Source organism: Acipenser ruthenus, chromosome 4 (genome assembly GCF_902713425.1).
Source record: "Acipenser ruthenus chromosome 4, fAciRut3.2 maternal haplotype, whole genome shotgun sequence".
Taxonomy (NCBI): domain Eukaryota; kingdom Metazoa; phylum Chordata; class Actinopteri; order Acipenseriformes; family Acipenseridae; genus Acipenser; species Acipenser ruthenus.
This window is the reverse complement of record NC_081192.1, coordinates 51,170,760-51,183,455: the sequence shown is the minus strand read 5'-3', so window position 1 is coordinate 51,183,455 and position 12,696 is coordinate 51,170,760. Positions and strand designations below refer to the sequence as shown.

Genomic DNA, 12,696 nt, shown 5'->3' with positions numbered 1-12,696 from the left:
AGGAGTTTACATTGTATAACACCTCAACAGGCCACTGGCGGGAGCCAGCTTTCACAGAATACTTTCGTGCCATCTGATCCAAAACATCAACTCCATATTTTGTTGCGTGTAAAACTCCACGGTCTCTTTTATTTATTAATTTATTTTTTTCACTAGTCCTGATTGTAATTGACTGATGTGAAGTGTGCTGAGAAGGAGTACATTTTTCAATGACTGGCATTTGTAAATGGTTCTAATTACAGCTAATCACAATGCGGACTGGTAAATAAAAATAATAAAATAGAATACCGTTCTTTACAATCAAAATGCAATTGTTTTCTGTGTGGCCGTCAATGTGACTGCTCCCGAGGCTTTTAGGTATAATGTAATATATCTCCTTTATTTCTGCATGCCTGCGTTTTGATGCTTTGTGAGAATATGTAATACATATGCACAGAAAGGTATATGAACGTGCAGCCCCAAATGTGTTACACTAGTGGAGAAAATTAAATTAAAACCAAAAACCGCCAAAATGAGTGTCGCAGTGCTTCTAGTGTTAAAGCTGTGAAATTAAAATGGACATATAATTTCCTTTCTTTTTTTTAAAATTGACACTCGCTCGCAGTCTTTGTTTCCAAAAAAATTACTGCGCAGCAAACATGCAAGTTAAGTAATAAAAACACGTCAATCAGAGGCGGCACCAGACTTTCCCTGATGAGGGGGCTAAGGGGGGGGAAGAACAAAAAAAAATTGAGGGGGCTACACCCCACATTGTGCAGACACACATAAAATACATTCAAATCCTTTTCTGTGTCAGAAATGGGCCAGGGTGAAAAGCAAGCATTTAAATGTGTGCTGTGTGTATTTTACCCTCAAAGGATAACAAGATAGTGAAATTGTGATGATGTATTTTCTTAAAACCAGCATTCACTGGAACATTTTGTATATAAACGGGGACTGGGATTGTTCTAACACAGGCAAGCCGTCACTGTGACTTTTATCCCTGGCCCGCACTCTGGTGGGACAGGGGGTTGCAGACTAAAAAGATTATTTTATAATACTTGTCCTTTCTGTGTCTTGTTTTCTGTTGATGCTGTCGATGCGAAAATAGCAATATTTCACAATCACCATATTGGTTTTAAAGATATAACTTCAATGACAAAATACTTTGAAAATGTCACCAATAACAAAATTGAAGTTATAAGTGAAAACTGTATCTGAGCCTTTCTACGTTCTACCTGAGGGTGACTTTGCATCTCACGTCTGCGAGGTCCTCCCCGTAATAAACAAGGGTGCGCTGCAGCTGGAACTATTCGATCTGCAAACTTCTGACGTGTTGAAGACTGAACTCAAAAACACAGAAATCATAACATTCTGGACACAGAGAAATATCCAAACTTTAAACTCCGCCTCCTTGTGCTCTCAGTGTTCGTATCAACGTACATGTGTTAATCCAGTTTATCAGTTATGAATGTCATCAAGAATGATGCTCGAAACAGGCTTCATTTAGCAGTCATATCACTGACCACATTTTAACAAGGTAGTACAGAGTAAGAAGTGCCACTTTTCTCACTAGTAACAGTTGACCAAAATTAGCAAAATAAGTACAGTATTTGTGTGGTGTAGATATTATCGATTTTAGTTTTACAGTGTCTTTTCACTTTGATTAAAATGTGCAGTTCTTACTTTTGCCAAACATTTATTTTTAAGCCCAAATAAAATATCTTTGACAGGCTCGGTTTCTTTGGCTCATTTTACTTTCTCTCGCTGTTTGTTCTTTTGTCTGTCTAGGGCTGTTGATGCTGAATCAAAATATAAGGCATTATTTATCGTGGTTCTCCAGGTAACAAAACCAACAGTGTTTAGCCCAGTAAATCAATGGAGGCAGGGACCTTTTAAAAGATAGAAGTTACAGGAGAGGAGTAATTATTTGGAGTAGTTAATAGTAGACGGAAGGCTCTCACGGGCCAGATTTGACCAGTGGGCCGCCAATTGAAGAACACTGCCCTAAAGGATGAAATAGCTGAAAGTTATGAGCATTTAAACAAAAATAAGAGCTGCCTTGATTTATCATTGTATTACCATGTTAGTTATCAAACTAGCACTAGATGTCATCATTAATTGTATAAAATAACGATTTTAAAGCTAAAATGGTTATATTAAAATACATTTGCAATCAACATGATTCTTAATGCCAACATTTACATTTAATCAGTAAACTGGGAAGATTCTGTGGTCACTTAATTTACAGTGCTGCAGGTGTATCTTAAATGTCTGTGTCTTAAATATTTGGATTCCTTAGTGTTGGCACTTGTGCATTACTTGATCGGTTGTTTTATTTAAAACAATGCAAGCCCTTGTCGTTTTACAGTACGCATGCAACCTTGTAAGTACAGCTCCCTTTATGCAAATGACAACCATTTGTTATTGAGAGCTTCCAGATCTGTGGCTTGACCTATTTATACCTGCTCGCATTTGGTAATCTGCAAATTAGCAACACCTGATGCTGTGTGATGCATTAGATTGTACAGTACATATCTGGGTGGCCCACCAATTTTTTTACTAACACTTTTTTTTGCTAGCTATATGACTCTACAGGCACACAAAACACTTATTATTAATCAAAATATTGTGTTGGCATCTACTTTTTGCTGAAGCAGTTACAGAAGCAAACCATTAAACTAGCTGTAAGTTAATTCACAAGGTATGTTGTATTCGCTTTACTTCTGGTACAGTGTTTTTAATGTACAGTAATTAAATGCACTAGATAATATGTATTGACACGCAATTACCTTTTAAATCCTTAGTTAATAAAGCTGTTAGAAAATATGATAATTTGACAGTTTTAGTGATCAATTCATAGTAGTGTACACGACTGTCACTTACAAATAAATGATTACATTTTTTTAAAATTATTTTTAAATAGTACATAAGTCTGAACCCACAATCAAGAACTATTTTAACTGCGTAGATCATGATGAAATCAACGTATTTGTGCTTGTGAAAGACTACCAACATTCCATATGTGTGTAGTAATCTTGATTTTGAATTTTTATGATTCAAGACTTAAGGTACTGGCAAGGAATCCAATTTAGGCCTGGCATCGCCAAATAAAGTGTTGTACTTGCAAACTATTTTTTTTTTAGCTCTTCTAAGTTACAGAGTGATTTATTGTTCATAATTTAGTAATTCTTGCATCTAATAATTATTATTTTTTTTTATGGGTTATAAGCTACCTCTTAAAACAAAATAAGAACTGTGAATTGACCGATAAAATAAGAGCTGAAATAACAGTGCATCACAGAGAAACCTGTTTTTGCATAAAACTAAACATTTTTGAGTAAATTGTTGATGCTCATAATGCATCAGAGTAGAAAAATTTTATAAAATGACTGCTATGCAAAAGTCTTAGACATGTTGCATTTTTCTACTCTGATGCATTATGAGCATCAACAATTTACTCAAAGCCTCCCCTAGTGTTTTCTACTATTATAACAACCTTGACTTGCATAAAGAAAGAAAAATATTGAGTGAAATAGCTCACATCACTTAATTTTTAAGGTGTGGTGTCTGAAGCATAATCAACAAGTACAGAGAAACATCATCTGTAACTGACAAACCTAGGACTGGAAGACCCAAAAAGCTGTCTAACAAGGATGAGCAATACTTGAATTCCTTAAGGAATTGAAAGAAGACAAGCATTGAATTGACAACAGAACTGGCAGAAGGCACAGGTATCATTGTCCATCAAATCAATAGTACGAAGGTCACTCTTGAAATCAGGACTTAAAGGATGTGTTGCAGTAAGAACACCTCTTAAGAAAGGGGAACAAGACTAAAAGGCTAAAATATGCACAAGAACACAGAAATTGGACTACGACACCTGTGACTTCTGCCAGTTCTCTTGTCAATTCAACGCTTGTCGTCTTTCTATTCCTTAAGGATATTATGTTCAAATATTGCTCATCCCTGTTAGACAGCTTTTTTTTTTTAGGATTGAAACAATAAACAGCTATATGAACATAATTTAGATATTTTATTTAACATAATCTGATCGCAGAAACTACAAAATGATATAATTCCCCAGAAATATGCAGAGTTTCATGAAGATCTGTCTTCCTTCACTATATGTGTTGCCTCTTTGATTGACCCTCTTGATACAGTAGTCCCTCAATAAAACAGACATGTCGGGAAGACAGGTTGACCAGAATAAGAGGTGTCTGGTTTATATATATATATATATATATATATATATATATATATATATATATATATATATATAATATACATACAGTGCCTTGCATAAGTATTCACCCCCCTTGGACTTTTCCACATTTTGTAGTGTTACAACCTGGAATTAAAATGGATTTAATTGGGATTTTTACCATTTGATTTACACAGCATACTTAACACTTTGAAGGCGCAAAATATTTTTTATTGTGAAACAAAAGTTAATTAAACAAAAAAAATGACATTTGTTGGTTGCATAAGTATTCACCCCCCTGAGTCAATACTTGGTAGAAGCACCTTTGGCAGCAATTACAGCTGTGAGTCTTTTTGGGTAAGTCTCTACCAGCTTTGCACATCTGGATCCTAAGACATTCAGGTTCTTGTTTTTAAACCACTCCAGTGTAGCTTTGGCTGTGTGTTTAGGGTCATTGTCCTGCTGGAAGGTGAACCTCCGCCCCAGTCCCAGGTCTCTTGCTGACCTGAAACAGGTTTTCCTCTAGAATTTCAATGTATTTGGCTCCATCCATCTAAAACTCAATCCTGACCAGTTTCCCAGTCCCTGTCGATGAAAAGCATCCCCATAACGTGATGCTGCCACCACCATGCTTCACCGTGGGGATGGTGTTCTCAGTGTGGTGAGCAGTGTTGGCTTTGCGCCACACATAGCGTTTTGCGCTAAAGCCAAAAACTTAAATTTTGGTCTCATCAGACCAGAGAACCATTTTCCACATGTTTGCTGTGTCTCCCACATGCCTTTTGGCAAAATCCAAACGGTTGATATGGGTTTTTTTCAGTAATGGCTTTCTTCTCGCCACTCTTCCATAAAGCCCAGCTTTATGAGGAGAGTCCGGGTTATAGTTGTCCCATGAACGGTTTCTCCCATCTCAGCTGTGGATCTCTCCAGCTCCTTCAGAGTTACCATTGGCCTCTTGGTTGCTTCTCTGACTAATGTCCTCCTTACCTGGTCACAGAGTTTTGGTGGACTGTCTTCTCTAGGCAGAGTCGCGGTTGTGCCATATGCTTTCCATTTTTTAATAATGGATTTAACGGTGCTCCGGGGGATGTTCAAAGTTTGGGATATTTTTTTTATAACTCAACTCTGATTGGTGCTTCTCCAGAACTTTATCCCGGACTTGTTTTGATAGCTCCTTGGTCTTCATGATGCTGTTTGTTTAGATATGCTCTCTGACAAACTCTGGGGCCTTCCAGAAATAGTTGTATTTAATCTGAGATCATGTGACACTTTAATTGCACACAGGTGGACTCCAACTAATTTATATGACTTCTGAAGGCAATTGGTTGCACCAGAGCTTATTTAGGGGTGTCACAGCAAAGGGGTGACTACTTATGCAATCAAGACTTTTCAGTTTTTTATTTGTAAATCATTTTGAAAAATATGTAGATTTTTTTTTCACCACTTCGACATTATGGACTATTTTGTGTAGATCAGTGACAAAAAATCCTAATTAAATCCATTTTAATTCCAGGTTGTAACACTACAAAATGTGGAAAAGTTCAAGGGGGGTGAATACTTATGCAAGGCACTGTGTGTGTGTGTGTGTGTGTGTGTGTGTATATATATATATATATATGTACATACAGACGTGCTCAAATTTGTTGGTACCCCTCCACAAAAAACGAAGAATGCACAATTTTCTCTGAAATAACTTGAAACTGACAAAAGTAATTGGCATCCACCATTGTTTATTCCATATTTAATAGAAATCAGACTTTGATTTTGATTTTTTATTCAACATAATATTGTAAATAAGAAAACAAATGAAAATGGCATGGACAAAAATGATGGGACCGCTAACCTAATATTTTGTTGCACAACCTTTAGAGGCAATCACTGCAATCAAATGTTTTCTGTAGCTCTCAATGAGACTTCTGCACCTGTTAACAGGTAGTTTGGCCCACTCTTCCTTAGCAAACTGCTCCAGCTGTCTCAGGTTTGATGGGTGCCTTCTCCAGACTGCAAGTTTCAGTTCTTTCCATAGATGTTCGATAGGATTCGGATCAGGACTCGTAGAAGGCTACATCAGAATAGTCCAGTGTTTTGTTCTTATCCATTCTTGGGTGCTTTTAGCTGTGTGTTTTGGGTCATTATCCTGTTGGAGGACCCATGACCTGCGACTGAGACAGAGCTTTCTGACACTGGGCAGTACTTTTCGCTCCAGAATGCCTTGATAGTCTTGAGATTTCATTGTGCCCTGCACAGATTCAAGGCACCCTGTGCCAGGCGCAGCAAAGCAGCCCCAAAACATAACCGAGCCTCCTCCATGTTTCACTGTAGGTATGGTGTTCTTTTCTTTGAAAGCTTCATTTTTTCGTCTGTGAACATAGAGCTGACGTGACTTGCCAAAAAGCTCCAGTTTTGACTCATCTGTCCAAAGGACATTCTCCCAGAAGGATTGTAGCTTGTCAATATGCATTTTAGCAAATTCCAGTCTGGCTTTTTTATGTTTTTCTTTCAAAAGTGGAGTCCTCCACTCCATGGAGCCCGCTTTCGCTCAAAAAGCGACGGATGGTGCGATCAGAAACTGACGTACCTTCACCGTGGAGTTCAGCTTGTATCTCTTTGGCAGTTATCCTTGGTTCTTTTTCTACCATTCGCACTATCCTTCTGTTCAATCTGGGGTCGATTTTCCTCTTGCGGCCGCGCCCAGGGAGGTTGGCTACAGTTTCATGAACCTTAAACTTCTTAATAATATTTGCAACTGTTGTCACGGGAACATCAAGCTGCTTGGAGATGGTCTTGTAACCTTTACCTTTACAATGCTTGTCTATTATTTTCTTTCTGATCTCCTCAGACAACTCTCTCCTTTGCTTTCTCTGGTCCATGTTCAGTGTGGTGCACACAATGATACCAAACAGCACAGTGACTACTTTTCTCCATTTAAATAGGCTGAATGACTGATTACAAGATTGGAGACATGTGTGATACTAATTAAAGAAACTAATTAGTTTGAAATATCACTATAATCCAATTATTTATTATCTTTTCTAAGGGGTACCAACAAATGTGTCCAGGCCATTTTAGAATATCTTTGTGGAATAAGCAATAATTCATCTCTTTTCACAGCTTCTTTGCTTTATTCTATGACATACCAAAGGCATGCAAGTATACATGATAAAATAGCTTTTAATTTCATCAGTTTTCAGGAGGAATGAAGCATTATTTCAATGAGCGTAAGGGTACCAACAAATTTGAGCATGTCTGTGTATATATATGTTGAAATAACATTCATGTGTTTTCTGTACACATTACACTATGTAAAAATAGAAATTTGTACAGTAGGCCTATACAGTATACAGTACAGAGGTAAAATCAAATGAATGCCTGTTGCCTATAGGCTACCGTTAACAAAAAATAAATCCTGCTGCTGCATTATACACATTGTTTTATGAGCTGTCCAGAAAAACAGCTGAAACAACTTGGAAAAAGGTGGCAATATATTTCAGTCCTGTAAGGTAGTTATGGCTGGAGTGACTACCGTGAATCTTAATTTTTCTAAAATAACTTTTTTTTTTTTTTTTTTTTTTTAAAAGGTCCTCCTCATACACTGAAAGTAAAACCTGATTCTGAAAAGCTAATTTTTGAAAATGGAACAGCTTTTCCTTTTCAAGTTGAGGTGCTGGATGAAGCAGGAAATATCACAGCGCAACCAAAATTGGTGGTGAATTGTAAGGTAAATGTTTTTACATTTTGTATTTGTGTGCACGCGTGCAACCAGCATTTACTGTATAATTTAGTTTTGCTCTAAATTAATAGTGGCTTAAATGACAGGGGGGGGGGGGGGGGGTTCAATAGTACAGAAGTACATTACTGAACCTTGATTGTCTTGGAAGTTAAATGTGCATTTTACAAGACTTTGTTTTATAAAGCACAACAGACATTCTCAGTTGCCTGATCTGTTTTATTTTTGGCTGCAAGACTCAACAGGAAAGATTGCATAATGAAATGGGTTCATATTGTACATCTGCTGAGAATTCGGTAATACTTGGCTACAAGTCTTGTGCTCCAAATGGCTATGCAGTCGATGGAAAATATGAAGTTAAGCAACGGATGGTCACATGTGAATGATGAGGAAATGCAGGGTGGTAAAATAGGAGCATTCATTTCATTTGAAGTTTTTAATTTAACAATCTAGAATAGACACCTAACTTTATCCTATACATGTGTGTTCATTTATACACTGCCCCACCTTTGAGCAATTTATTTAAAACATATTTTATAGGAATTGCTTTTAGACCAAAATTCATTGCTTTTAGACTAGTTTACAGTCGATGACAAAGTTGAGACACCCAATACTTAATTTCCACTGAACATCATAGTCAGAGCAGGGTAAATGGCTTGGAACAGATAAATTGAGGAAAAGTTGATATTTGATATAAATTTATATAAATTGATGCCATGGCAACAGAGAACCGATTCAAACTGTATTCCTATCTTCTATCAATTATGTTATTTCTGGCACACACAAGCATTTTATTTTGCCTGTTAATTTGAATATTTGTATATTTGTCCTACCACTAGAAACACTGTTTCCCAGCTACCATATAAAGTCTGCATCCACAGTTTGCTTATTGTAATAATTACAAACCTGAGCAGGATACAAATGTGATTTATATCAGCCAGTGTACCAAATTTAGTGTTTTAATTTGATTTGCCAATTGAAAGTAGTTGTAACTTGTAAAATTGTTTTATTTTGGGTTTTTTTCAGTTGCAACTGCCTGTGGCATTTGTGCTTTATACAAACCACGGCAGATTGTCCTTTAGAAATGTAGTCATGATAGCAATCATATAGGTCTTCTACTCGCACACACAACGTCTTAATTCAGGGACGAACTGGCTGAATCGACCTGTGTTTCCAGCTCTTGAAATATGCTTCAACCATATCTTGTAAGTCGCCCTGGATAAGGACGTCTGCTAAGCTTTTAAACATAAAAACCTTGACCCTGGTCTCTCAGCATGATAGCAATCCTATACTTGCTATTTTCAAAATTATTTTTGTATTGTCACTCGCCACATACAATTATTTTTTCTGAACTTTCAAAGAAGGGCACAACATGTTCCTGTTTCAGGCTGCCTCACTGGAAAAAGCAGCCTACTAATAATCATAAATTTGGTAACCATGCAGTATTCATCAGTACTGAATAAACAATATTTGGAGCTTGTTTTATTTGCAATTTCTCAGTAAATATCACATGTACTATATTAATATAATGTAAAGAATAAACTGACATCATCTTACAAAGGAATGTGCTTTGACGTGTGGCTTTTTCCCCAGTTCCTAGGTGCACCTAACTTGCCTGTCTATGCAGTGGATTGCAGCAATACTGGCACTGGAATATTAACTGGTCCAGTTGTGCATGCATTGAAACTAGAGAAGGACCAGTATGTAACTGCAATATTTGAAATACCAGTAAGTAGATGTTTCACTTTACCTTACCTTTCTTGATGGAATCTGTTTGTTTAGTTTTTTTCATTCTATAAAAAAGTATTTCTGTTGACTATTTTTATAAACTTTTTTTTTTTTTTTTTAAATAACAGAGCTGTAAAGGTGTACTTCCAATAGAAAAGACAATCAAGCTGCTTCCCAGTACTCGAGCAGCCAAGATACAAATCTTCAGTCTTGAGGGACAGAAAGCCATTGAAATCAAACACCAGGATGAAATCAGCTGGACAGCTGGGGACAGTCTGCAGAATCTTATCTTCAAAATGTATGATGAGGGGGATAGAGAAATCATAGTGACACCTGCTTTAGCAGAAAAGATTAAGGTGTGTACTACATACAAGTTTCTTGTGTTACATTCAAGCAGCCATTAAGTTGGTGAAATGAGGAATTGTATGCTAATAAAAGGGGGGTTAGAGTAAATGTAAATACTTAGTTATCTACCCCAGTGGCATCCTATAACACATACAGCCATTTTAGAAAAGGCTGCTTTATTTGGTTTCTAAATTACAATTCTGGCAGTGCCAAGTAAATTACACATGTGGCTAATGCTTAATTCCAATACTTTTATCTTAGGCTAACTGGACCCCCAATATTAATAAGGAACACCTGGTTAAGGGACTGTTGCCTGATGTAAAGGTACCGAGTGCTGTAAAGGATGTCCGGTACTGCCAAGTGTCCTTCCAGGATGACCACGCATCACTGGAGAGTGCTTTTAGCGTAAAGTATGTAAAACAATAAAAGAACACACAAAAACATGATTTATTTTTGTTTTGTTTTTAATGGCCAAAATTCTTTTAAATTGAAGCTTATATGTTATATTTTAGGCCCATTGCAGACGAGCCAAAGCTACTAAAAGCTTCACTGAAAGGTGTTTACAACGTTAAAATGGGTGAAGAGTTGCAAGGGGAAATTCGTAAGTACATTAAAGAATATACAGTTTGTGTTTTGAGTATGAGTTATAAATGTCATGTTGGTTGTGTTGTCTTTGCCGCTTAATTATCAGGACTTTATCAAAACTGCACACTTTTTTTTTAACAATGATTGGTGTTGGTACTTAATCTACTTTGCAATTAATATGTATTTAAACAGTTTTCCTTTATTGCTTGTTTTCAATAAATGTAATCAGTTATGCTTTAGAAAACTACTGAAAAAATTTGGATAAAGTTGTGTATTTTATTTTTATTTTTTAACCCAGAATTAGAAGTTACTGATCAGTTTGGAAATAAAATTCAGACATTGACATCAACTTGTGTGAATTCCCTGGGAATCTCATCGGATGGACTTGACAAGTCTAGCTTAAAGGTTTCCTGGCAGGTAAAGTGTTCTATTTCAGCCATGTCTTATTAAAATGTTGTGTCATATTATTTTATTTAATGTCATTTGTTTCTAAATGAGTGTGTTAAGCAAATGTATTGATGTTTTTTATGGTTGTCATGCATTTTTTATTTTATTTTTTATCTTTTGGAAACTAGGAGAACACAAAAACAATACTGGTTCAAGGAATAAAATTTATTCCTGGAGCTCCTGGTTCCAAAGAATTGTGCTTTGCTTGGAGAGAGTTTGCAGAGTATATTCGAGTCAATTTGATGGCAGGACCCCCAGCACAGATCAGTCTTGTTGACTGGCCAGCAGATGAGGTAACTTCCTCTTGTGGGAGTTCCTAACTTTAGCAAGCCTGTATTCCTTGTGAAATAAATCACGAGATAGAGAAAACAAAGCTTTTTATTTTCCAAATGCATAGGTAATGATGGTTTGTAGTTACAAGTAATTTTGGAACAGTAATAAAACTATGTTTACTAACATTGGATTAAAAAAAAACAACAAAAAAAAACAACATTATTCAAATAGCTGTCCACATTAATTGGTTTAACCAAAGATTAATTTTTTTAAGTTTATATAAGTCCAGATTTTTAGGTGTTTGGTGATTAACCCTTTGCAGTCCATTTATTAAGTGCGCGTCAGGCTCGTCAGGTCCAGTTTATTTTCACACGCGCAGTTAATTTTAGACGCGCTGTTTAAAAGTATTTTTTCACAAACGGGTTTAAAAGGCCCTGCATATCAACAAAGCACTCACTAGGCATCTCCAGCCCTGCCCCACCCTTTTGTTCGCTATCGCTTTCACATATGCTAAGAAATAAATAATAATAATAATAAGTCGTTGTCACAAAGACGGCCGGAGTGGGTGGCGTCAGACCAGAAACAGGAACACAATAAACAGAGAGATGTGGTTTGGTATAAGCTGGGCGCGTGATCGCGCTCAGCATTTAATAAACAGAAAATAAAAGGTTTTAAACACAACAAAACACAGGACACGGCACTACACGCCAAAATAAAAAGACAAACGAAACGGACTACACAGACAAACAAACACGGTGAGCAGATTTCACTACTATTCACTTTTACGATACACAGTTACCTCCGTCTCCAATCCCGTTCTCCACTCACCGAACACCTAACTCCCGAGTGACTAAACGTGCATCTATATATACTGTTGTGCTGGGATTCAATTACTAATTAATTATTCACTTGAATCCCAGCACGTGAATTAATTCTGTGCAACCCCGTGCTCGCATATTATATTTTAAATGCACGTGCGTGATGTGCAATCCCATGCCTAAATACAAATATACAATTTAAACACACGTGAAACACAGACCCGTTTATATCCCGTGTACCAATCTATACACCAACATTAACACACGCACGCAACATACATACACAGAACACACAAATGCACACAGGGGCGGGGCACTTTGCCACATATACCCCCCCTTGTGCGCAGCACACATGGCCTCAACGGCCACCTCCCCCCTTAAAAATCCAGCAGTCCAGGACAAAGTCTCGGGCTGGGAAGGGAGGCTCCAGTGGGCCCATGGCTGGCCATGCTGTCAGCACCCCTGCCGGTAATGGCACGGCTGACAGCCTGTTGGTCCTGTCCTGCAGCGAAAAAGCTGCGGGGGCAGGTGGTCCCCCGACCTCCCCCTTCTTCGTAGCCGGCAGCTCCCTCCTGTGGGGCTCCGGCCAC

At 37.3% G+C, this 12,696-nt stretch overlaps 1 protein-coding gene across 2 annotated transcripts in view; it reads left to right on the top strand.

The window, feature by feature from the left end:
- The window catches only part of smchd1 (structural maintenance of chromosomes flexible hinge domain containing 1), a 123,258-nt gene that overhangs the window by 73,813 nt on the left and 36,749 nt on the right, over positions 1-12,696 (top strand). For both annotated transcript variants that reach the window (XM_059022530.1, XM_059022531.1), the window contains exons 23-29: positions 7,762-7,901; positions 9,504-9,638; positions 9,767-9,994; positions 10,245-10,393; positions 10,496-10,584; positions 10,867-10,985; positions 11,144-11,308. In XM_059022530.1, coding sequence (XP_058878513.1) covers positions 7,762-7,901; positions 9,504-9,638; positions 9,767-9,994; positions 10,245-10,393; positions 10,496-10,584; positions 10,867-10,985; positions 11,144-11,308 — 1,025 coding nt within the window. The remainder of the gene's footprint in view (positions 1-7,761; positions 7,902-9,503; positions 9,639-9,766; positions 9,995-10,244; positions 10,394-10,495; positions 10,585-10,866; positions 10,986-11,143; positions 11,309-12,696) is intronic.